At 37.6% G+C, this 23,484-nt stretch overlaps 2 protein-coding genes across 2 annotated transcripts in view; one reads left to right on the top strand and one right to left on the bottom strand.

Annotated features, from left to right (window-relative positions):
- Positions 1-5,334: 5,334 nt before the first annotated feature.
- Positions 5,335-10,479, bottom strand: CRIPT (CXXC repeat containing interactor of PDZ3 domain). Its single transcript, XM_032985292.2, has 5 exons — positions 10,415-10,479; positions 10,131-10,196; positions 9,676-9,730; positions 8,929-9,032; positions 5,335-6,104 (listed from the first exon to the last, which is right to left on the bottom strand). Exons 1-5 carry the CDS (start codon positions 10,428-10,430, stop codon positions 6,040-6,042), a joined length of 306 nt encoding a protein of 101 aa, XP_032841183.1. The 5' UTR covers positions 10,431-10,479; the 3' UTR covers positions 5,335-6,039.
- A 20-nt stretch (positions 10,480-10,499) lies between these two features.
- Positions 10,500-23,484, top strand: part of PIGF (phosphatidylinositol glycan anchor biosynthesis class F) — a 30,274-nt gene continuing 17,289 nt past the window's right edge. Inside the window, exons 1-5 of the mRNA XM_032985293.2 lie at positions 10,500-10,556; positions 11,062-11,312; positions 12,967-13,058; positions 13,937-14,053; positions 19,421-19,529. Coding sequence (XP_032841184.2) covers positions 11,085-11,312; positions 12,967-13,058; positions 13,937-14,053; positions 19,421-19,529 — 546 coding nt within the window. The 5' untranslated portion in view covers positions 10,500-10,556; positions 11,062-11,084. The remainder of the gene's footprint in view (positions 10,557-11,061; positions 11,313-12,966; positions 13,059-13,936; positions 14,054-19,420; positions 19,530-23,484) is intronic.

Here is a 23,484-nt window from a genome sequence, read left to right as displayed (position 1 = left end):
TCTCTGTCCCGAGCCTCCACAACAGCACTGCAGGATGCCACACGGAGCGAGCACACAATGCCCCCTTCTTCCTCTTCACTGCAGCCCTACCAAATCTATGTAAATCCATATTGATCTACTTACCTGTCCACTATTCCTAACCTAGACTGTGAAATATGCCGATTTGGTGAGTTTCTGAATTTCGATTTCACATATTCTGATGAAAACAGAAACAATTAATGTTACTAATATCTCATTATCCAAACAAGGATCTATTTTAAGCTTGGAGCAACTAATCTCTCAGAGACTGCTTTAGGCTTTCTTCAAATTCAGGCTGACACCACTGCATACACAAAATACGCCTGACCTTCTGAAGATTTCTGCGAAACTCTAATAAGTAAGGACTACCTGAAAACAAAACAAAACAAACAAATCTGAAAATCAGTAGAGTAATTCTTCCCTTATATCACTTTTGCTTACTTCCCATCCTTTAGGAAACAATGATTTTGGAAGCCATTCATCACTGAAACGTCCTGTCATCACTTTTTCAAAAACCTTCCACAGAAAGACAGAGATTTAAGACGGTGGAGTAAAGTCTTTGCTTAATCCTATTAACATTTAAGTATTTCAGTCAACAAAAGACGGCAATTGGACGGGGCTAGATGTCAACTTCCTGAGAGTCATGCCTTTCATCACACAGTCTCAGTTGCACTGATGTGTTACTGAACAGTAGTAAACAGACCAGAACAGTGAAAGTACCTGACACAATCTGGGAGCTCTATAAACTCCAAATTTTTATCTTCTATGGCTGCAAAAGGAGTAACAGAAAATTAACAGCAAGGAATGATTTCCTGAAGACTGGACTGATAACAGTGTATTTAAGATGCGTGTGACAAGACCCATTAGCCAGTAGAAAATGGCAACTGTGAGGTCTGTGTGTTTGCATGTGACCTGAAACAGTTAAAAATACTGATATTTAATCATCATAACCATGATGAGGCATAAAAAAAAATAATTAAACAAAAAACCCCAACTTTTGTTTTCCCAATACCACTTGGCAGACAAGCATATAATAAGTGCATCTGCTGGAAGTGCTTATGCTTAATAAACGTTAACATTGCTAAATTCTGCCTGCATCTTTCAGTGCAAATGTATAGACAGGAAGGAAGAAGTAGTTTCGAGAGGTTTTCTGCTAGAAAGCCAATCTGGAAAGTCTGCTTAGTTAGGTAGTTATTTGGCTATCAATTCAGTGGTGCCTGAAAAGATCGACTTGCTATTTATTGCAAAGGAATGGCAGCAAGGCAAAAAAACCTAAGAAGTGTCTTCACGAACCATGTAAGAAAGTAATCTTTACCAGCAATACCCACATGGTGGAATACTCCATTCAGCTCTTCATTCAGTTTCCTGGCAAGCTTTCAAACAAATTCTTCCAGGTCCCTTCAACACATCTGTTCCTGTTGCACTAAAGTGGGTGAGGGAAGTACTCCCGGTCAACAGAGAACTCACGTTTTCCACAGGCGTTAGGCAGACATGATGAACACATATATATCTCATGTAAGTTTTGCAAAGTGAACTGTGGCCCCCATCCATAAAAGTTGACACAAAATCAGTTTCTGATGAATTTCAGATGATGAATTCTTCCATAAAAGTATAAGTCTGGGAGAAAGACAAGCAATTCAAAACCAACTGGTCTTCACGAGGCACATTTACAATCCTAAAAGAAACATTTGGCTCCATTATTTGTACGGGCTGTCATCATGCCTCATCAGATTGTCCAACCAGTTCTGCCAACTGGAAGAGCAAAAATATTTTTGCTTAATAGCAAACCTCAGCTGTGATGTGGCAAGGTGTTCACTCTCTCACAATATTCAGGGTGAGTTTTGCTGTCATCAGCATTCCATTTTGCACCCTGCCACGTTTCTTTTCCTAAACCAGTAATCTGATAAGATACTGTAAGCAAAAGTGATACCTGCATCATCCCGTGCTGCACCAGTGCTCACTGAGCAGTTAGTTCCATTAAACAACCAGAAAGTCAGTGACTGGGCAGCAACATCCTCTAAACCACTCTTGGATTCTCTAACAGCCAAAGCAAATGACAGAAAAAGGTCCATCCTTAGGCTGTATGTACTACAGATCATCAGGAAGCCCAGTTTCAATCCAGGGAAAACAATGACCTGTCCAAGGGCTTTTTTAAAGACTGTTTTAGCCCCAGAATCTTATTTTCAGTGTAGAGGCCGTATCACAAATTAAGTTTTGTCCTACCAAATGTAAAGAGCCACAGCTCCTGCTCTTGGCTTACTGTCTTTCAATGAATAATGGATCTCCCATGCTGGGGATTCTTTCTGCATCTGGGAAACTTACAGATTTGTATTAGGAAAATAGGGCGACATGGTTCATTGCATTACTTTATGCATCTGCTTAATTCAATCTATTGGTTTTCAGTGTTTGCACATATCTCTTATGTCCACTGATGATACAAAGGCACCGGATTCATGCCCGGAACTGATGACAGCGAGATTGGCAGAGGGTCCTGGCCTAAGTGTCTCTGGGTAGAGCGATGCTCAGGTAGCACAGAACAGAAGTATCTCTGTGACTTGAGGCACTGTTCTGGAGAGATGGGCTGATGATAGGGGTCATACCAGAACAAGCATGTAGGTGCAACAGACAATTTGAAACCAGTACATCTCTTTGTTAAGTAAGAGATTTTGATGCAAGTCTGGGCCGTTCTCAAGAAAAACTGAATGCAAAGAGGTCAGTAACATCCCAGTACATAAGACAAAGTCTTTCTTGCTATCCTGATAATGAAGGAACAGAATAAACCCAACAGGGGAAAAAAATCCACCACGTTTCTACAGGTAAGCAATTAAAATAGTCCTAACGCCTTGGAACAGTATTGCCAAATTACTATACCGGATGGTCCTTTCTCCAGCTTCCGCAGCAGAAAGAACATGGTTCAAAAAAAAAAAAGAACAACAACAAAAAAACCCACACACAAAAAAACAAACAAACAAACAAAAAAAAACAACAAAAAAACACAACAAAAATCACAGCATCACAGTAACAAATGATAAGGGTGAGGAAGAATGTGAGAACACCCTGACACAACATGGACTCTTCATCAGTTCCTGTTCGATTTTCATCTGACTGGCTGCTACAGGCACAGTAACATTTTTACAGCTAGTCTGTTCTTTTCTCTCAATAATCTGCATCAAAATTGCTTATACTTAGCTCAGTAATACTTGGGCCATTGAACACACAGAAACAGCAAGGACAGTACAGGAATTCAGCTGTACTGAGGAAAATTCTAATCCTACTAAATTTGGCAGCACAAATCTCTTACATAACCCGTGATTTAAAGGACAGTCTGATCATCTGGGAACATTAATGTGTCCTTCTCAGTACATTAAACAAAAATGGCAACTTTCGATTACAGATTTTCTTTTATTTTTCACTGCACAATGACTCAGGAAAGGTGTCCCATGACAATGAGACATTTTTAGAATCAACAGAAATGCTTTTTTATGACAATTCAATTATACTGAATATGTATATAAATTTAAAAGCTAACTTTAAGTGCTTCTTTGCCAAGATTGCCTTGAACTGTGGTGCATCTCAGACATGCAGGAGAGGGCTTGTGATCTAAATTTAAAGCAACGGGTCTCCATAACAATGCTTGGAAAATGGGCTTTTCTGAAAGTTGACTGGTACATTAACAAATTTTACAGATTGCAGGAACTGAACCTCTCACAAGGCTAAGATGGTTTGAGAGCTACAGATGGAAGATCCCCAGCCTGTACAAACCACTATAACAAACCACTGTTTGTATCTACTATTAAAAAAAAAAAAAACAAACAAACAAAAAAAACCCACAAAACACAAAACCAAACACACCCCCAAAAACCCCTGTCCTTTTCCAGCAAAAATACATTCTAACATGCAAAAGCAGCTGCCCAGAAATAGGATACAGGTGCATAAAAGCTCTATTAACAAAATAACTATGAACAAAGAATCATATTATTTAAATCCCTGTTGTTCTTAAATCAGTTACAAAATGAGGTAAGAATTTATTCAGTGCCAACATTTACAGAGTGCAATAAACATTCAATTCATACCATGTATTCAGGAATTACACACAGTAATGCTTTTGAAATAAAAATACTGGCAAGTTTTAAGAAGACAAAAAAAGAACTTTTATTCAAGGAATAGCAAAAATCAACCAGTCTTATAGAACACACCCCTAAAGGGTGAAGAGTTCAGAGACTGTCAGAGAACCTACCACCTAAAATTGCCACACACTCTGCGGAAAGCACCTGCTGCATTACGTGAAGTCAATTATAGACATTTTCTTTTCATCCATACAAAGGATACGCTATAGAAATGTACACTAAAATTAGAATTCCTTGATGTGTTTGGAAACAAGTGGCCACCACCACGTGGAAATAAGTTTGCAGGCTGCCAGCTATCACCAGCTAGATGATCCACATACCTCCATTCCATTGTTAACGTAAGTGCAGCTTTTAAAATTAAGAGCAGCAGTATTCCTCGTTTAGGGGACCCAGCTCATTACACTATCCTAACCAAGTTTCTTAGTAGATATAAAATGCTGAAAAGAATTACCATTTTAGCAACTGCAGAATGTCAGCACATTTGGAACAAGAAACTATGGTGACAAATACTCAATAATGGATAGTTAAGGGTGACAGGAAATGTCAGGCAACCCCCTTTTGTGGGCTACTTACAGCACAACTAGAGTGTAGCAGGAGCTAAGAGCAAAGAGAATAACTATATCCCCAGTATTCTTTTCTCCCACTAACACAATGAAAGAACAGCGATTTTTCAGTTTCCATTAGTCATGCAGTTGTCTTAGTAATAGATATCAGAACAAAAAGAAACCTAAACCAGAATATCTATTCATAGGGAAATTCCTATTGATAGCTTTTCTATTACAGTTGAAAAAAAGTTGCAAAAGCATAAGAGATTGCCAAGAGGAGATTGCTGGGAGGAGTAAACACTTAAATAGGTCTAGTTACAACCACACCATGAATTAAGAGTACCATTTTTTTCCCTTAAAATGCATGCCCAGTGAACACTTACTGCTCTCCATAACAGAAAATGCTTTCTTATGTAGAAACTAACCAAAGGACAAAAGAAATGCAGAGCCACACTCAGCCTCTCCTGTTCAGAGAGGCTCACCAAGTCTTACATCAAACCAGTGCTGAAGAGAAGGCAGCTTGTTTTGATCTTTCAAATTTGACATGTATATAAGCAATTACATCATAGAATTAAAGAGTCAGTTTCAAACCAACAATTTAAAAGCAAGACTAATTTAGGAAATTATGAGACTGAGACTTGGCATTAGAAATTGATGCTTGTTATTTTATTGCCTTGGGCCACCAGATGCAGTATGTAAAGACTCCTTAGAGGCTAACATGAGAATAGCTAATCAGTCTTACTGCTAAAGTAAGAATTGGTAGAATAACACACTAGATTTCAGTAGTTTAACAATTTGTCATTTAACTAACCCTACTGTAGGCAGAAACGAAGTTTAACAGGACAATTGCATTAAAATCTGAAGAGCAATACTTAGAAGGGAGGATGTAATAGTCTGGAACGAGAGTAATTATAAATACCTATAAGCATAGAACTAAATGAAGATACTACTTTAATGAGGTGATACAAGCTCATAAGTTATTCATCTATAAATACTACTATCAGACAAGCAGAAGACTCAAGCTACAACAAAAGAATAAAAATGTTAATCTCAAAAGATCTGTGTTATGATTTTAACATAGTTTCAACCTAACCACTAGGATCTTCTCATTCACTTTGAACCGTATCTGTTGCTGCAAACCATTACCTTTAAATATCAGTTAACATTAGTGCTAAAACAACAAAAAACAAACACTATATACATTCCTAGGCAAACAATCAGGATGTCTTTACATCTCATCTCATTCCCAGTAAAGGTATTATGTTCCAGGAAGTAATATTCACAAATTATTTTAGGGACAAGTTACTGTACAAAGACACAGAAGTTCATAAAAAGACTAGTCAATACGATTAAACAGAAGTTTGCTTGTAGTTCTTCGTATCCAACACCTTCTTGCCACACATTGAGCAGATGCCTATAAGCACACAAAAGGTGTGTAAATTATTTTAAAATCATTAGTTTTTCTTCAAAAACATAGTTGCTATGTTTTTGCAAAGATAACTTTCAAGAAATTGTTTAAATGAGCTCTCATTGACAATCTATTTGTGCATTTTCTCACCAGATATTGCAAATTCAGAAGTAATAATACGACTTCTAATACAAATTAGTATTTGTAGCATATGTGTAATACTGCCATTAAAAAAACAAGCAGCTCTATTTTGAGAGCATTATGATTCACAACACTGCCCGAGGCCTCTGTAATTTGCTTGAATACTGGAAAAGAGTCAGAAAAGGCTCCCAATCCCATCTAGCAAAAGGTAAAACCAGTGTATTATTAAATCTTTAAGTCCTGTACCCAAACCAAGGCCCGAGATGGACAGAAAGTAGCTAGGCTAAGCAAACACCATCACCAACAAACTGACTGTTAAACAGGTGGGGTGCTTCAGACAACCAAGAAAGTTAAGAAGAATACGGTTTCACAGAATTAAGCTATTTATAGAGTGGTAGAAGTGAGAAACAGTGGGCACCAAGAATACTTGAGAATTGAAGTGAAGATGACCACTGATGTCCCAGAGGGCTTTGGCCTAAACCCAGAGTGGCAAGTCAGAAGACTAGAGCAGCAAAAAGTCCTCAAGTTTGGCAGGGGCTATCTCAATGTTTTCCTTCTTCTAAAGCAGAATGGTGCTAAATCTTTTGTCTGGCAGGGCCACATCTTGTTTTACAAGACCATTCATCAGCAGATAGAAAAAAAAATGTCAAGAGGCATCTATTCCTGTTAATTGTCTCCGAATCATGTGCTTTCATATATTGACATCATGTAACTGGACACATATCTAAGAGTCCATTAGGAAAGGGAACAGCAGGGATCACGTCACATGATTTACTTTGGAGAGCAAAATCCAGCCCACAGGCTGTTCACTTCAGGTCTAAGTTAAGAGTACTTAACTTTAGAATGCCTCTCAATTTCAGGTGTTCAACAGCTGAAGCACTAAGTCATATGACATTTGCTTCAAGAAACAGGCCACAGCCATGTATCTGATGGTCAGAACCAGAACCTAAAGCACTTAAAGTAGTGAATTTTATGAAGAAAACAGATTCAACCTGTAAGGATACACAAGCAAACAAAAATGAAATCCTGAAACCTTCCCAAACCAGTTTAAGAAAGAGAACAAGGTTCTACCATATAGGATTCAAGCAGCCATCTGGTGAGCATCTACCAGCTAGAAAAGGCAACCCTCCTATCGCAGGCTGCTAAACCACTGACTCGGTGACACAGTGCACATTTATAGAAGAATTAAAAGTAATTTCATAAACGAAACCTTCTACCGGTTAGCTGTAGCTCTACATCTAGCAATTGGTTCACCCATGTCTGTGTGCTATGTAGATTACTCAGTATTAATAATGTAACTGAGTTCATGTTTTTTTTCCCCTCCAGGAATTACAAGTTTGAGCCCTTTTGCTTACCTACTCAAAAAAAAAAAAAATCACAAGACTACTAAAAGTTTTATATCATTAACGCTCTCTAGATTTGCTTGAAATTGATTTTTTTTTTCCCCTGAGGAATTTTTGAACAGTTCTTAATAATACTGAAGACTTATTATGAATATGTAAGGTAGAAAGCTTCCAGGTATAAGCAGAATTTCAGTGCAGTCATTCATACATAACTCATAAGTACAGAAAGATTTTATATCCTATGTACTGCACAGTGCAATATCTTGCTTTCTAGGGACAATGATTATATTCTTCCTTTTCATTTTTCAGTTCCACCTTAAGCCAAGCTTGACTTACAATGCATCAAGCATGTTCACAACTGGACCAGACTCCTTCTAAAGAAATAAACCTTTCAATGGCTTACTGAATGCATAAGAATACATGCAGGCACAAAGCCAATCAAGAGCATGATTTGCCTTCAGAGATACTTTAATTGATTTTACAGTTCCATTTTTTTCTCTTTGCCTTTCATTCCCCAGATATTCTACTTTTGTTAAGCTAGCCTATTGCTTTACCAAGAGCAGAAGTTGGAATTTATATTGTTTTGTGGGGGGTTTTTTGGGGGTGGATAGGCTTGGGGTTTTGATGTTTTTTTTTTTTTTTTTTTAGTGGAGACCACTATTTAGAGTTTTAGATTTAGCTAGTATAGAAATGTGAGAGGGGAGAAGGGAGCAGATGAGGAAATGCAACAAGCAATTGTGTTTTACAAAATCTCATTGAAATAAAAAAAAAAAAAAACAAACAAAAACAACCACAAGATAAATCAAACTTGCTAGGTGACAGTTTTCTTCACAACTGCCAGAATTAAGCTTACAGTTACTCTTCCAGTTCTACTGCTTTAGATACCAGAAGCATTCTAAAAGAAGCAGAATCACAGAATGACCAAGGTTGGAAAGGATCTCCAGCAGTCTCTATTCCTGCCCCTGACCCACTCAAAACATGGCCAACTTGGATGACACTGGCTCAGGGCTTTTCAAGTCAAGCTCTGAATACCTCCCGCAGAGATTCCACAACCTCTGTGGGTCCCTGTTATTACAATATTTGACCACCCTCAAGGTGAAAATTGATTTCCTTGTATGCAATTAGAATTTTCCACATTCTAACCTGTGTACATTGTCTCTTACTCTATTACTGTGCACCTCAGAAGAGTCTGACTCCATCTTCTCTGTGGCCTCCTAGTAGTAGTTGAAGGTAGCAATTAAACCATATCTTAGCCATCTCTTTGTAAAACGAAACAAATTCAAGAGTTCCACTTGCTCTCTAATTTCAAATCAAACTGGGGTAATTTGGTACTTGGTGAAACTCACCTTTTTTATAGGCACATCCTTGACAATAGTGAGACCCTGGCTGATGGACAGAACTCTTACAAATCCGACATATGGCAAATTTGTTCTTTCCATAAGGATCAAACCTGGGAAAAATTAAAATTATTTTATTTATACACCTGGAGATAAAGCATTTCCTCTGCCTCATCCTAAGAAGTCTAAGCCAGAGTGCACAAACAGAAACTCCAGCAAAAAACAGAATTCAGAAAAGGGACATACGAGGATTATTTCTAATAGGCTGCACAATGTTTACAGAAAAACTCCCACTTTCCTCATCAAGAGAGATTTCTTGCATTATGGACAAAAACTTAACAAAAGCAAAATTAAAAACGTGTCTTTTTATGAAGATACTAGACTATTTTGAACTTGAACACCTTCTAGTAGCGCCCTGCCCCCTTGCGTAACAGAACATCCCCTAGATGTTAAGGAAATGCTCAAGAGATTATACCAGTAAGCCTTCCCAGCCTCTCTCCTAACAAAAGCATCAAACCCTAGCAATTTAATTGAGAACTGCAGTAAAATAGCTGCCCATGTTCTATGGTTCAGTAGAAAGCACCCCTGAAATATGTATGGGCACACTTTTACCAATTAATCAAATATAATCCCCACAGATATCTTTTTTCGTAAAGGAAAGTATAATTTGGACAAGTTTTGAGCAGTTACCCACATATGCAGGTAACAGGCCTCAGTTGCAGCAAACTGACTTTTGTAGCCAAAATCAGTACGAACCTTGCCTTCTTTGAGGTCAACACCTTGTTTTCATTTAACTTGCGGCCACCACTTTCTACAAAAAGAACAGAACCATACACTAATAAACTTCCCAGTTCTAAGCATACTTTAAAGGTCTTAGTTTACAGCTTTTACTTATACATGTGCAAATGAAGCCAGAAAGAGAGGTAAAACATGTAACACAGCATTAAAGCACAGGACAGCAGAATACCTTGTACTGTGCTTTGTTTGCATATCGTCATTCCACATATGGAGAAAAAAACCCTGGCAAACAACACTGAAAAGCGCCGGATAAATTCCCAGTGCATTAAGTTAGCATAGGAAGGAAACTACGGAAGTTAAAAATTAACCTGATTAACTATTATAGCTTTTAGCCTTAAGACTGTAAGATAGCTCAGGTACCCACCTGGCTTTAGGATACCTAAAAAACAAGTGTTCAACCTCCCCGAGATTACCTGTAGTGTTTCTTGCGCCATCTTTCCACGTATCGGGAGTGATCACCGTACCAAGTTTCTTCTCACCTACGCAAGAAAACATTCCAAAGGAAAAAAAAAAAAATCAAAACCACACCTACGTTAATACTCACAACCAGCGCCCAGACATTCCCGCAGCCGCCAACTACAGCCCGCCCCGGGCCCCGCAGCTGCTTTGCTGTGCTGTTCTGTTCTGCTCGGCTGAGGGGACGCCCGGGACCCCCGGGGGCGAAGGCAAGGCCCAGCAGCTCCCCCGACCCACTCACACTTCTCGCACACCATGGCGTCCCCCTCCACCACTACCACAACCACAACCCGCCGCTTCCGGGCGCGCCCCGGAACTGACGCGCGAGCGCCGCCGGTTTCCGTTGTCGGGCGGCCCCGGGCGCGCACCGCGGCAGCGCTGCGGTAAGAGGCGGGAAGGCACCGGCACCTCCCGCTCCCGCTCCTGCTCTCCCCTCTCCCCCCCCCACCGCCCGGGACAGGTGCCGCGGGGCGAGGACCGTCAGGAGGCCGCCCCGCCGCCGTCTCCCGGCTGAAGAGGGAGCGGCGAGGAGGAGGAGCCGGGCCTCGGCCCGGGCTCGGGAAGGGCTGAGGCGGCTCCCTCGTGCCAGGGAGCGCGCGGGGCGGTGTGAGGGCTGCTGGTGCCGGTACGGGGGGCAGGGGCAGGCCGCCTACTCGGTGCCAGCGCTCCGCTCGCCTAGCTCTCGTAGCGCCCCGCTGCCGTTTCCGTGGGTTTGGGGTTGGTTTTTTCAAAGGCTAGGCGTTCTTCTGCCTCAAAAGAACCCTTTCTGCCCCCAAACCGAGCTCGGAGCTCAGCCGTGTATGCGGCGGCCGGGAGAATGCTTACCCTGTAGCGCTGCTGCTGCCGCCGCCGTGTTTCAGTAACGGGGTGCGACTTGCTGTCTTGCAGGTGGCCGGTTCGTAGGGAACACAATGAAAGAAGGAGAAATAAGGAGGCTTTTGGCTGCCAACTTCCTCTGTGTTTTTTCAGTCATTCTGACAGCAGTTGCTCCGGCTTTCTTCTGGGACGGATTCACAGTTCTGGGGACACACCTCACGTGGTTGTGTATTTGTTCTGTTTCTGTTAGTACCGTTAGTATAGTATTGCACTTAGTCCTTAAACCAAATCTGTCTCATAAGAGAAGTTCGTTTGCTCACAAGGTAAGATTTTTATTCTTAAATTGCTACCAGACAGTATGGAGGGGAAGCAAATTCTTTCACTGAAATAATCAAGTGAGAAAGAAAGGTGACAAATTTTGGTGGTGAATACTTGTTTTCCATGAATGAGCTGGGCGTAGCACCTTTTGAAATAAGTTCTCCAATACTTTTGTGATACGAGACTTTCTCTACCTGTAAATAACCTGTTCAGGTGGGTGATTCTGTGCCTTTCCTTTTTCTTGTCAATATATTGCTTATAGTCCCAGCTGTTAATTTTCTGACAGTTTGCGTGGTGGCAAAAATTTGCAAAATTGAATGGGCACAGAACTCATTTTATAGTCCAGGCTTGACCTTCAGCTTTATGAAGAAACACTTTTCTCACATGTAGTTGTAAGTTTGTAATAACTTCAAAGGAAGATAAAAAATTTTTAGAATTTGAGACATAAAAGAGGAACTAGCTCATTAAAATTTAAATGAAGTTGGTAATTTTTTTTAAAATCATGTGGAATGGTACTAAAATGGCTCCATTTCCTTGAACGATGACATCTGCATACAGGAAAATCTACATCTGGGAGAAAATTTTGTAGTTGTAACAGGAGCATTAAAGGTATGAATCCGAATGAACTATGTTTGAACAGGGTGAATTTGGAACAGCACACAACTTGTCCAGGAGTGGGAGAATACACCAGCGTTTGGACGTCAGGTGGATAGCCTTGCACCCCCAACTTGCCTGGTCAGACAACATTTAGTCCTCTGGCGTAGTGATTCTTAAACATTTAAGAAAGGATCCCTGAAACCAGTATCTTTGTATACAGAGCTTCTGTCTAGTTTTGCTGACTGAGGGCAATGTGAAATACACAAAATCATTATGGAAAACAAGTATTTTAACCACCTGTGATTTAAAAATTAAGAAGGCTTTGTGTTCTAGGTGAGATTTTATCACAGCCTAGCATAAAGAATATCAAAACCAAAAAAAGTGCTCAAGTAAAATGATGGATTTCCATTGGTGACCTGATGAGAACAAACCTAACCAGAACTTTTTATCAAGTGGCTATGTTCTGTATGATATACTGAGTACTCAGAAACTGTTGTTTAAATTCCTAGAAAATTATATGCGTTTTGCAGGTTTGTAGGAAGTCATGGATGCTTGTCAAATGGATTTAGAACTTAAGATGCCATGTTCAAAATGTAGTGGCTTTTATTTCATGTTGTTTCAAGTACTACATTTGATTCCGAATGTCTCTTTTAGTATTACATATTTTCTTGCTTTTAAATATTTTTTTTTCACTTTCTGTGAAAGATGCTTTTTTATGAATGGGCATAACACTTAGATGTAAAACAGAAATGTAAAAATATTCAATAAAATTATCTCTGGTTATCTTGTCACTTCCAGTTATATTTTTTGTATGTTTGCCTTATTATACTAGGGTGCATGACAAAAGTTTAGATGGGATTGTGATCATTTTTAATTAATTATTTAAAGTGTTAGACATAAGGAAAACTGTTTTGAAATATGCCATGCTATTATCATACTGCGCTGTAGCTGAAATTCTAGAAATAGAGTACAATGCTGTTGGTAAGGTATAGACTATTAATGTTACTTATGTTTTCTTTTTTTTGGAAACTTTATTCTGACATTTTATTGCTCTTTTTTTAGATATCCAGATTTCTAAAATGCTGTGTATACTTTTTCATGTCTTGCATACTATTTCATGCGATTATTGTTCTTTATGGAGCACCTCTCATAGAGTAAGTCAGAAGACCCCATCTTTCTCTAAACATTTTAAGGGGCAGTTCTCCCTGCACGTATTGGTATAACTACTTGTCTGTTTCCTGGTACATTGGAAGTTAAAGGATAAGCTCCTGGCTGGGGGAAGAAGGATGGCTGTTTTGGTTTTCTGTTTGTTTTTGTTTTGTTTTGTTTTAGAAGCTGGCTACTACAATTTCTTTATATTTCGAGACTTGTTGTTCAAAACAGTTATAAAAAACTCACTTTAATATTTGTTAAACATACGGATACAAACATTTTTCCCTAGTTTCATGTAGTCATTTTCCCCCCTAAGATTCTAAAACATGCATCTTGCGTATCTTTCATCCTTTTGTTATGAGTGTTTTAATTTTTAGGAATGATTTAAAAAGAAAAAAAAAAAAGTCATGAAGCAGCCTGAATTCTGAGAGAGATACTAAGTTACTGACTGACAATGGCATCATGTAGTTTGGGTTCATGGTTGCTTCCACAACATCAAGCTAGAAGAATAAATGGAATAATGAAGTAAATATCCAAGCATACTTCAATTCAGAACTAATGTATTATATGAGGTACAGCTGTGGTTTTTTAAAATATTACAGGTGTCAGGCATTTAAAATAATTGCTGCATTTCAGTCTTTGTTGAGATAACAAACAGATAACAGAATTCTTCCCATCTTTCGTTAATATTTTACAGAGTAAGAATAAAATGCCTTCTTCTTCTACATTTTTTTTATTTATCTTCTACTTCCTTTTTTTCAAGAAAGCATGCGTGCTTTCACAAGTTGACTTGTAGGGAGATTTTTTTTTTCCAAAATCTTGGAACTCTTAGAAAATTAGTAACTACCTCACTTAATTTTGTAATATTCCTTCTTTATAGGTCAGTGACTGAGACATTTTTGTTTGCAGTTCTCCTGTCTACCTTTACTACTTTACAAAGCTTGTGTATGCTGGGACCAAACATACAAGCATGGATACGAGTATTTAGTAAAAATGGGTAAGTTCTATTCTAAAGTTTCCGATTTTACCTAGAATATAATTGGACAGAATTGATGTAAACAGTATACCGTGGAATTTTTGGTAAAGAAGGAAAACTTCCTGAATAACGGGTGTTTTTAATATTTGTAGTTACAAGATTATGAAAGCTTTTCTGACAAAGACTACTATTTATTTTGATGGCTCTGATTCAGGAAATTGGCTTTTTATTTTTGGTGTCCAGACGCTGAATCTCACTTTATGTGTGTTTGAAGGAAGTAAAGTTTCAAACGCATGTTTTACTGGTGTAAAACCATTGTGCCATCCAGTATGATGTTTGTCAAATAAAGAGGAGACCTGAGATTGACCTGTATAGTGAGAATCTTGCAATAGTGCCTTTGTGAATACAGCTTTTAAAGTAGGAATAATAAGCCAAAACAAACACTATTTTAACGGTATTTTTAACTTGAAAATATAATGGTAAAAATTATATATAATTTTCTGTGGTCTTAAGTATGTAATCTTTATCCACGTTCTTTTTCAAACTTCAAAGAAAGCTGTTTTCAGTGTCAGTTTTCAAGCTTTTTTTTTGTTTTTTCAAGAGTACGTTTAAAGTAAAATGAGCCTTTTTCCCTCATTTTCACCTCAGTGACAGCCATGACATTAGCATGTATCAAGGATAATGTATTTTTCAGAAGTATTCTATCTCTTCTGCCTTTATTTACTCTCTAAATAACAGGATTGTTCAAAGACTGAGATGCTGAAACATAAAGAAGTCCCACGTATGCTTGAGTTTTAATAATAAGATATTAGCATTCATTCCCTTTTACTAGTTCATAAGGGTGAAGTCTCATCTCAAAAGGAATTGAAAGGTTGCATAATGATGCTGACCTGTGGAGTTACTTTTGATTTAAACTTAACTAGAGGAGGACAGAAGTAGACTTCTTATTGTAGCTTCAGGTATTGACTTTTGGTTTATCTCAATTCTCAGCTTACTGAAAAATATCTTGAATCCTCATTCAAATCAGTTGTGCTTGGTTTTTTATTTTTAGTGGAGGGGTTGAATAGACTTTAATAAAAGCATGCAGTTGTTTAGCCAAAACAAATCATTGCTGATTCACTTAGTCATCTTTGGAGGTTTTGCAACTGGAAATAATAGTTGAATTGAAGTAACAGATGTTTGACAACAGTCTGTCTTTGTGCCACTTTAGCTTTTGAATGCCTGTCAATTTCTTTCTTTCCTAGTCTAGATTTTAACATTATTTCAGCACAATTATTGCATAGGAAACAGAGTTGTCTTGATGTTTTTGTGTGACAACTTGTACATACTTGTTACTAGTGAGCCATGTGACATTATTGGAATAAAATGTCTATTTAATGATGATGTTTACTTAGACTAGCCTTTGAATGAAAGTAGACTGCAAAGAAATATTGTAGCAATTTTTTTTATGGATTGTGGCAAGCTGCTTTTTTAAAAATAATCCTGTGTTTTTTTCATTTGACCTCATGAATGAGTTGAAACGTGTTGCGTTTAGGTGTGAGCTGAGTGTAGACAGGATCTATTAAAAGGTTGTCTCTAACTTAACTGTGTGGAATGAGGTGGTGGGACTAGTTGAATAGAGGAAAAGGATGGTTAGGTAAGATCAACATAGCTGTTTGCCTTGAAAGAAGAGGTTAGTGAATGGAACTAGACTGGAACAGCAAGCTGAAAAGTCTGATTAAGCATTTAGCTTAGTATGAAAAAGGAATGTGTTTTAAAAATATCTGAATACAATGTAGACTTAAGTAACAACTGGCATTTCTTTTTGTTACTCATTTGCCCGTGCAGTATTTATGAGATCAAAATGTGCTTGTGCTATTGCCTTTGCAGAAAGACAGAAAAAGACATCCAGAAAAAAAAAAAAAAGTTTATCTTGATATATCAAGTGTAAATAAGTAACAGTTATTAATTACCTAGCTGTTGCTCTGAATAGCTTTTTGCTCTGAGGTGGTCTAGTGTGAAAATACTAATTCGCGTAATGTTGTAGGACTATTCATTAAGTTACATTCAGGTAACTTGTATGTAATACATTGCATCATAATAGTTATGGTCCGACTTACATATTTTGAGGATTATCTTGCAAAGTGCTTATTTCTTCTGCAGAGATGCTTAGCTTTCTCTGTTTCTACTTGCAGCACTTGGGAGTGCAGTGACTGCTAGTAAAATCACTTCTAATAAGATTACTACAAGAAAAGTCTTTAACTGGCCATGCTTCTAGGAGGTGAATTATATGCACCATCTCATGATATCACGTAATTGTGACACTGCAGGTTTATTGTTTGTATTACAAAGTTTGGGTTGTTGGTGGGGTGGAGGGGAGGTTGCTTGGTTGTAGTGGGGAGGGGGGCGGTTATACGTATATATATATGTAACAGTTGCATAAAACACAGTTGTAGCTCAGACAGGAAAATGCACATGTTCCACATCTTCAAACTGTACAGTTTTGAATTTGAAAATGTCAATTTGATGGACCAAATATATTCTTTTTTTAAAATAACCTTATTCTAAGAAACTTTAACAATTTGTTCTTACCCACATATTTATAGTCTATGTACACACAGAATGTGTGAGAAAAGTAAGTTTGTGTATTCTACATCATAAAAACTTCAATTCTCAATAGGCTGTAAATATGGCTCTTTTCACTAATTCAGCATTTGAGAAGGGGTGGGCCCATGCCAGCTATCTCTGGACTCCATATTCTGACAACTAGTGTTGTGACCAATGTCATGACACTGATCGTATGCTATCATGGGCTGCTGTAAGAGGGAAATAAAAGCTACAGAAAGGGTTATTTGCACTACTGGAAGCAGGTGACTATTCTTTAAATGGATTTTCAGTAATTGTTGGCTGAAATACCCTCCTGCATAAAAACCTTTAAGAAATCTGTTTACAGTTGCTGATTTTTATTGCTTCTTTTGGAGGCTGTTTGTTTCAAATCGCTAGTCTGAGTAATTGTGTTGAAATTTCTGGTATAACAGCAATTATAGGATGTCACCTGGGTAGAAAATAGATTTTATTTGGAGCTTGCCAAAAAATGGTACAAAGCCATAACTTTAGGGCTCTTTCCAGTTTTCATTTCATCTATTTTATCACTTGTTTGTGAACTCCATATTCTTACAGACTTAGAAATGTCCTTTGTAAAGGTAGGCATCATCAAATACGAAGTGCTGCTTAGTATTTCACTCCTGCCACAGCCAAAACTTCTAGATCTTGTCTATCCAGGAGCTTAGTCAATTCTTTTATGTTAGCTAACCTCTTAAACTAAACATTACTTAAAACAACAGTTAATGTATTGTATTATTTAAAGGAGTTAAATAATGAATTTAGGCTTTAAAAGGCATTTGTGCCATTAGTGATCATTTATTACCTTAAATATTGATAGTTTTGCCTGCAGAATGATCTTAGTTGTAGTTTACTCATAGTTTAAAAGTAAATTTATAAAACTCAAAGTTTATAAATGTTGCAGTAGTTGTTAGCTTCATACAAATGAGGGGTTTATGTGATGGGTTAATGGGTTAAAGAATACTTCAGAAGTCCCAATAGGTGACATTCCATGAAGAAAACAGAATAATCGGGGCACTGTTCTTTTGTTATAAAATTGGAGGACAAGTCAGGTTGTATTTGAGTAGCCGGTGTCCATGCTGTAGAGTGGTTGAATTAGCAGCTCAAGTGGTTGCCAAACTACCAATGGCTGTTCTTCACTTGGGCACTATGCCTTGCTAATTCTGTTGTTTTGCTTTTGGATTCAGTCTGGTTATCTCCATATGGTGCAGCAGTATGTGCAGATAAGATGTCCTATGGGGTATAAATGTACCTCAGTCAGTCCTCAGTATATTCTGCTGGCTCTTTCACTGTTTGGAGGCTGTAGTGAATGTTCTATTCCCCGTGCTGCCTAACAGCTCTCTGCTCAGTTATTCAGACAATTCTTGTAAATTATTTTCAGAAGCTATGTGTAGACTCCTAAACAACGTTATAGTTAAATCAGGACCTTTCCTTTTTAAAAAAAAATTCAGACTGGTAGGACTGTGAAGTGAAATTAAGTGTTTTTAGTTAAAGGGATGGGATTATTGTAGAAGAAATAATTCTGCTCAAAATGTCAGTGTTGCCCCATAAATATTATAACCTGACCTTTATTTTGCAAACAATGAAAAATGTTTGCTTTATACTTGTGAGCCATTTGATCGATAGCAAATGCAGCAGTGAGTTTGGTATACTCAGAAGTTAGAAATTTTAGTCTCTTCAAGACAAGGTGTGAGGTTAAAGCTTTTATGACATACAACCCAAACAGCACATGTGAAGTTCACAGCATACTATCCATCTAGTCTTCTAGCCATAAAAATGCATGTTTTTTTCTTCTGTTAGCTAAAGCTAGGTTTGTCTTTATAATCTTAGATGTACCAAATTTAAGATTCAGATCTCTTATCTTATTGATTTCGAGCAGAGATTTCAGCCCAGTTCTCCTGTCTCAGAACTGTGCCTTACTGTGTCCTGAACTTCTGCTGTTTTTTCTTAATTGGTACCAAATACTCAAAATGTTCATGGCTTGAGAAAAGCAAAGCAATCACTTGGTAGACTGATAATGGACAGTAAGTGCTTATCGATCAAACAGAAACCAAACTTTTCTAAAACTTTTGAAGTCAGTAGTGGTAGAAAGCTGTAAGCTGAGAACTGAAGTCATTAGCATCTCTTATGGTATGATATGTGCCATGATTGGCAGTACAAAGAGTTCTTCAGTGTGCAGTAAATTTATCCTGCAGCCAGCGTACTTGAACTTGGATGCAGTGTTGCTGAAGGACTGCAACATGCAGGTTACATTTATTTGCAGAGTTTCTTTTCAGCTGATGGAAATTTGCTTTGGAATATTCACACAGATTTCTATTTTAAATTTCAAATTGTTGTGGTCATCAAATAATAACGTGTCTACACCATGGAGTATCTTGTGACTGTACTTGCGTTTTTCTATACAATCCCATGCTACTCTTTCATGTCTGCTTCTCCCTGCAATGCACACAGTATCATTATGATATTTTCATTTGCTCAGCCAAGCAGTGTTTCAAGTTCAATAGGAGTATTTCCAGATAAAATAAATTAGCTTTTGCAGTAAACATCTCAAGGGGAAGAAAATCTCCTGAATGTATGGTATAGAAAGATTGTGATTATAGCTAAAATATGCAACTTACACTTTACATATAGTTTGTATCTTTTAGGAGAAACCTACATGCTGTTTATCAAATATATAGAATTTTATATCTGTTTGTAAGCTCAAAAATCTTGGGAGAAATCAGATGTAACATTCTGACATGGTAACTTTTGCTGCTGTTGAAAACTTGTAAAACACTGTTTTTACAGAGCTCTGTCCATCTGGGAAAGCAGTCTACAGATTACTACTGTGTGCAGTCTACTTGGAGCTTGGTTTGGAGCATTTCCTATTCCTCTTGATTGGGATCGGCCTTGGCAGGTTAGTAGGTACACCTTTATCATAAACAAAAATACTAATTTTCTGCATATGCACACTACACAATTGCTCTGAAAGCTGTACAGGCATATTGGACTTACTCAAGCTGTTCCTACACAGTTATGCCAAACATTTAAAAAGTCATTGGAAGCATCAGTCCTTACAGTGTAAGGATGTAAAATACAAAATTTTTACCTTCATTTTTAATAGGCTCTTTGTTACAGATTTATGAGTGTCTGTTGCATGCAAATTTTATCACGAAAAAGAGCTGTAAGTATTCTGATAAGCTAGACAAGTCAGGAGAAAAATGTGAAACAATGAAGACGGCTCCAAGTTTGTTTGCCTTCAGTCTGGTAGCTTTTATTGTTTATGGGTAGGGAAGGGAAGATGCTTTCCTAGTGTTTTAGCTCCCCTCTGTCTTCCATAAAAGCACTTAATAGAATGCATTTTAAATAGATTTGGATTGATTTGTGGAAATGGTCTGGCTAAAGCACTGTACTAAAAACTTACCTTCTGATTTCAAAGGGAGACAAGCATGGAGAAATTATTCCATTAAACATAACTGAAGTCTGCAATTGCCATAAAATGATGACACTAGTAACACTTTTACCTAAGTGTCCTCAGTGGATATTTTCTTTCCTTAACCGTACACACTCAGCTGAGTAGTATCTACCAGGCCTGTTCTTAAGCAGATGGTTTCAAAGGTTTCTTTCAGAAATCAGTGTAACAGGCAACACACTTTTCTCTCTGATATTGTACAGACATTGTGATTTAGAGCTGCAATGGAAATTTGTCTTCCATAAGTAGCTAACAGCTTATTTTTATGCCACCAGCCTTTCTTTACAACAGTGTAATGCGATATTAAAATGTCTGTTGAAAAAATAATAGAGGAGTAAGTTAATACTTTAAGTAAAAAAATCAGGTTTTCTTCCCTAAAACCACTTTGGTTTACTCTTGCAAGATGTTTCACCATCAATGTGACATAGGTATGTGTTGGCACTAGTTAACTGTTGATGGACATGAATGTAACCCAAAAATCAAGGGATTCATTGAAATGCAATCTCGTGTCTTCTTGCAAAGTCTTACTCACTTTCCTGTTCCAATGGGAGGCAAGCACTTTTTTCTTGCTCAGCTAGGATTTTAAAATGGCATGTTACATCTGGCAGGTTTTATTTTATTCCCAAAATCTCAGACTTTGCTACTATACTGTGTATAAAAATTTCACCTTTTATGCACCAATGATAAAAGGAAAACTTAATTATTAAGTCAGTAGGCTCTGATTAACAAAACAAAGACACTAATAGATTAAGACAAATACTAAGTACAGTTAATTTTTTACTTTATTTGTCCATTCCCCCATCGTCCCATAGTAGGAGGCATGAGTTTGGTAATGGTTTGGCAGCTTTTTCTGTTTGAAAACTCTTCCAATTCAATAAAAGCCAAACATGACTGACAAAAGTTAAGCTCTATAATCTATACTTAGACATCTAAAAAGATATTGTCTGACTCCTCAGAACAGCAAAGCATCTGCAGAAACTTCAGATACCATAACTTTTCAGTAGCTGTTTCTGGGCATGAATGCTCCCCCAGAGAATGCAGGCAGCAGCAGAAACTGTGTATCTGCATTTACCTTTTCCTTCATCACCTCCACCCTCATTTCTGACATACTTCTGACACCAAAGTTGGCAGGGGTGTTTCTGACTCAGTTCCTGCATGAAAGCAATTTTCCCGTGCCTAGATCCAGAACATTTGCTGCTGTGTTGTTTCCCCTAAGTTCTTTTTTCCCCATCCCCACTTCTCCATCTTTTACCTTGTTGTGTTTAAAACAGTAGGGTGGGGGAAGAAATCTTGCTTTCCATTTTGGGTTTGAACTGCTTAATCATCACTTTAATTATCATGTGAACAATTCAAGAGCAGCCATAGAGAAGCTTGCTTATCAGTCTTGCAGGCTGCCACTTCAACAGTTTTTGAAAACTGCAGTTTTTAAAAATTTTTAAAGATCTGCTGTATAAGGGGAAATGAAAGAAGTTCTTGTTAATTTGACTTTAAAACTATATTATATTTTATCTCAGCAAAGCAGCGCAGTGAAGCACCAAAATGGTAACAAATCTTCAAGGCAGAAATGAACCTCTTCAAAGTAGTTTGTTAGAGATCCTGTTCACAACTCTCAGAAGTTTTCAATCATCTATTGATAATTTAATATTTTTGCAGAAGTGGTATCTTAAATATTGGTCACCAAGGCACAGAAGAAAAGGCAGGGAGTGGGAAGGGCAGGAAGCGTCCTGGCCAGGCATTTTCAATAGTTGCCCAGGAAACACTGCTTCCCAGTTCAGCCAATCTGAGATACATATGAATCAGGTTATCTGGAAACACTGAACTTCATGCAACAGTTGACATGAGTCTTTTGTCTTTCTATCCCCACTGAGTAGTATGGATTCAATGACACAGGTATTGAGTTCCATGTAGCAGCTCTGCATTACTGCCTCAGAAATTTTCAGAGCCAAGAGACATTTCTTTTATTCTTCAGAAGTTCACTTGGCCTTAGCAATGAAACACCTTTTTGCAAGAGTATTCTGTTTGCTACCTGAGGTCAGGTGATTACAGAAACTCATAGTAGGTTCTCTCATTGTAGCAATGAAAGAGGGGGAGGTGCTTCCTATGTTGTCTTCAGCCTAAGACGGGGAAAGAATGCCCCTCAAAGGATTCTGCTGCTGTTGCAGATCTGCTTAGTTTGAGAAGAAAATCTTTAGTGCAGATTGCCTATCTCCTGAGTGACTGATGTAACCACCGACTTACTGAACATAAAAATACCTGTACATAATTCAGTTGCAGGAAGAGGTTCTTTATTTTAAAATAAATTAAATAAATAAAAAAAATAAAATCCCCTCAAAAGACATGGACTGTCAGTGTTTTGTATAGAACCTAACCCAGCTGGTATGATTATTGGGAACACCTACAGATTAAGTCCCAAACAAAGTCTGAAAAAAAATCACATAGATCCTAATGTAGGGTTAAAAGTAATCAGAGCCCAGTCAAAACCAAATTACTTCTAGGCATCTACATGAATAAAGTATTAAGCTGTCATGCTTTTGACATCAGCTCTTTCTTGTATTAGCCTAAAAGCAGAGAGCTTGAGGATTACAATTTTTGACTTCCTTTATTCGATCTGAGAACAGTGACTCAAATGGAATAGCTTAGTTTTTGGACTCAAGACCAGCTTCTGAGATAAGAACAGGTTTAATTAGTGATTGTTTTCGTATTTTAGACATTTCATTGTAAACAAATTTATTTTTTTTTAAATCTGTAGTGGAAATGGTTCTGCTCTAGAACAGAATGTGGTTTAAAAGTTATTATGTGGGCAAGCCTAAAGTGATACTATCCTTTTAGAGCAGCGTTAAGGCCTTTAAGCCTGTTTGGTAGAAAATCTGGTTCTGATGCTTCTATTGGTCATGGTTAGTGTTTGTGGTGTAACAACGTTAGGGAAACACAGTTGCATTTATACCTTTAGCTACAGATAATTCATACTTCTGTGGAGTAAACTTGGTATGAAATTCATCATGAGTTCCAGTTCCTGTGCTAATGGCTAAAACCAAATTGCTACTTTATCCTGAGTTATTCATAAACCAAAGAAAACATACTGGTTCTTTATGCATTATTCTTATGACACACAAGAAAACCAAGATAAACACATGTCTCAGAAAATCTTCACTTTATTTTCCATATTTATGTTTGAAAAATATTTCATACAGGGGATATTCAGATTAGCGGGCCTGTCTACATTTAAAAGTAATAATGTAAAAATGCATTTTTTTTGTCTGCATACAGCAACTTTCACACTAAGTATTACTTAATAGGAACAGGATATTGTTTTGAAATAAAATTACATTAATTATCTGAATAATGTTTCAGAATGGAAATTAAAAATATATAAAGCATTTCTGTTAGAAATATAACATAT

This window comes from Tyto alba, unplaced genomic scaffold (genome assembly GCF_018691265.1).
Source record: "Tyto alba isolate M040663 unplaced genomic scaffold, T.alba_DEE_v4.0 Super-Scaffold_16, whole genome shotgun sequence".
NCBI classification, from domain to species: domain Eukaryota; kingdom Metazoa; phylum Chordata; class Aves; order Strigiformes; family Tytonidae; genus Tyto; species Tyto alba.
This window is presented reverse-complemented; position numbering and strand designations above follow the sequence as displayed.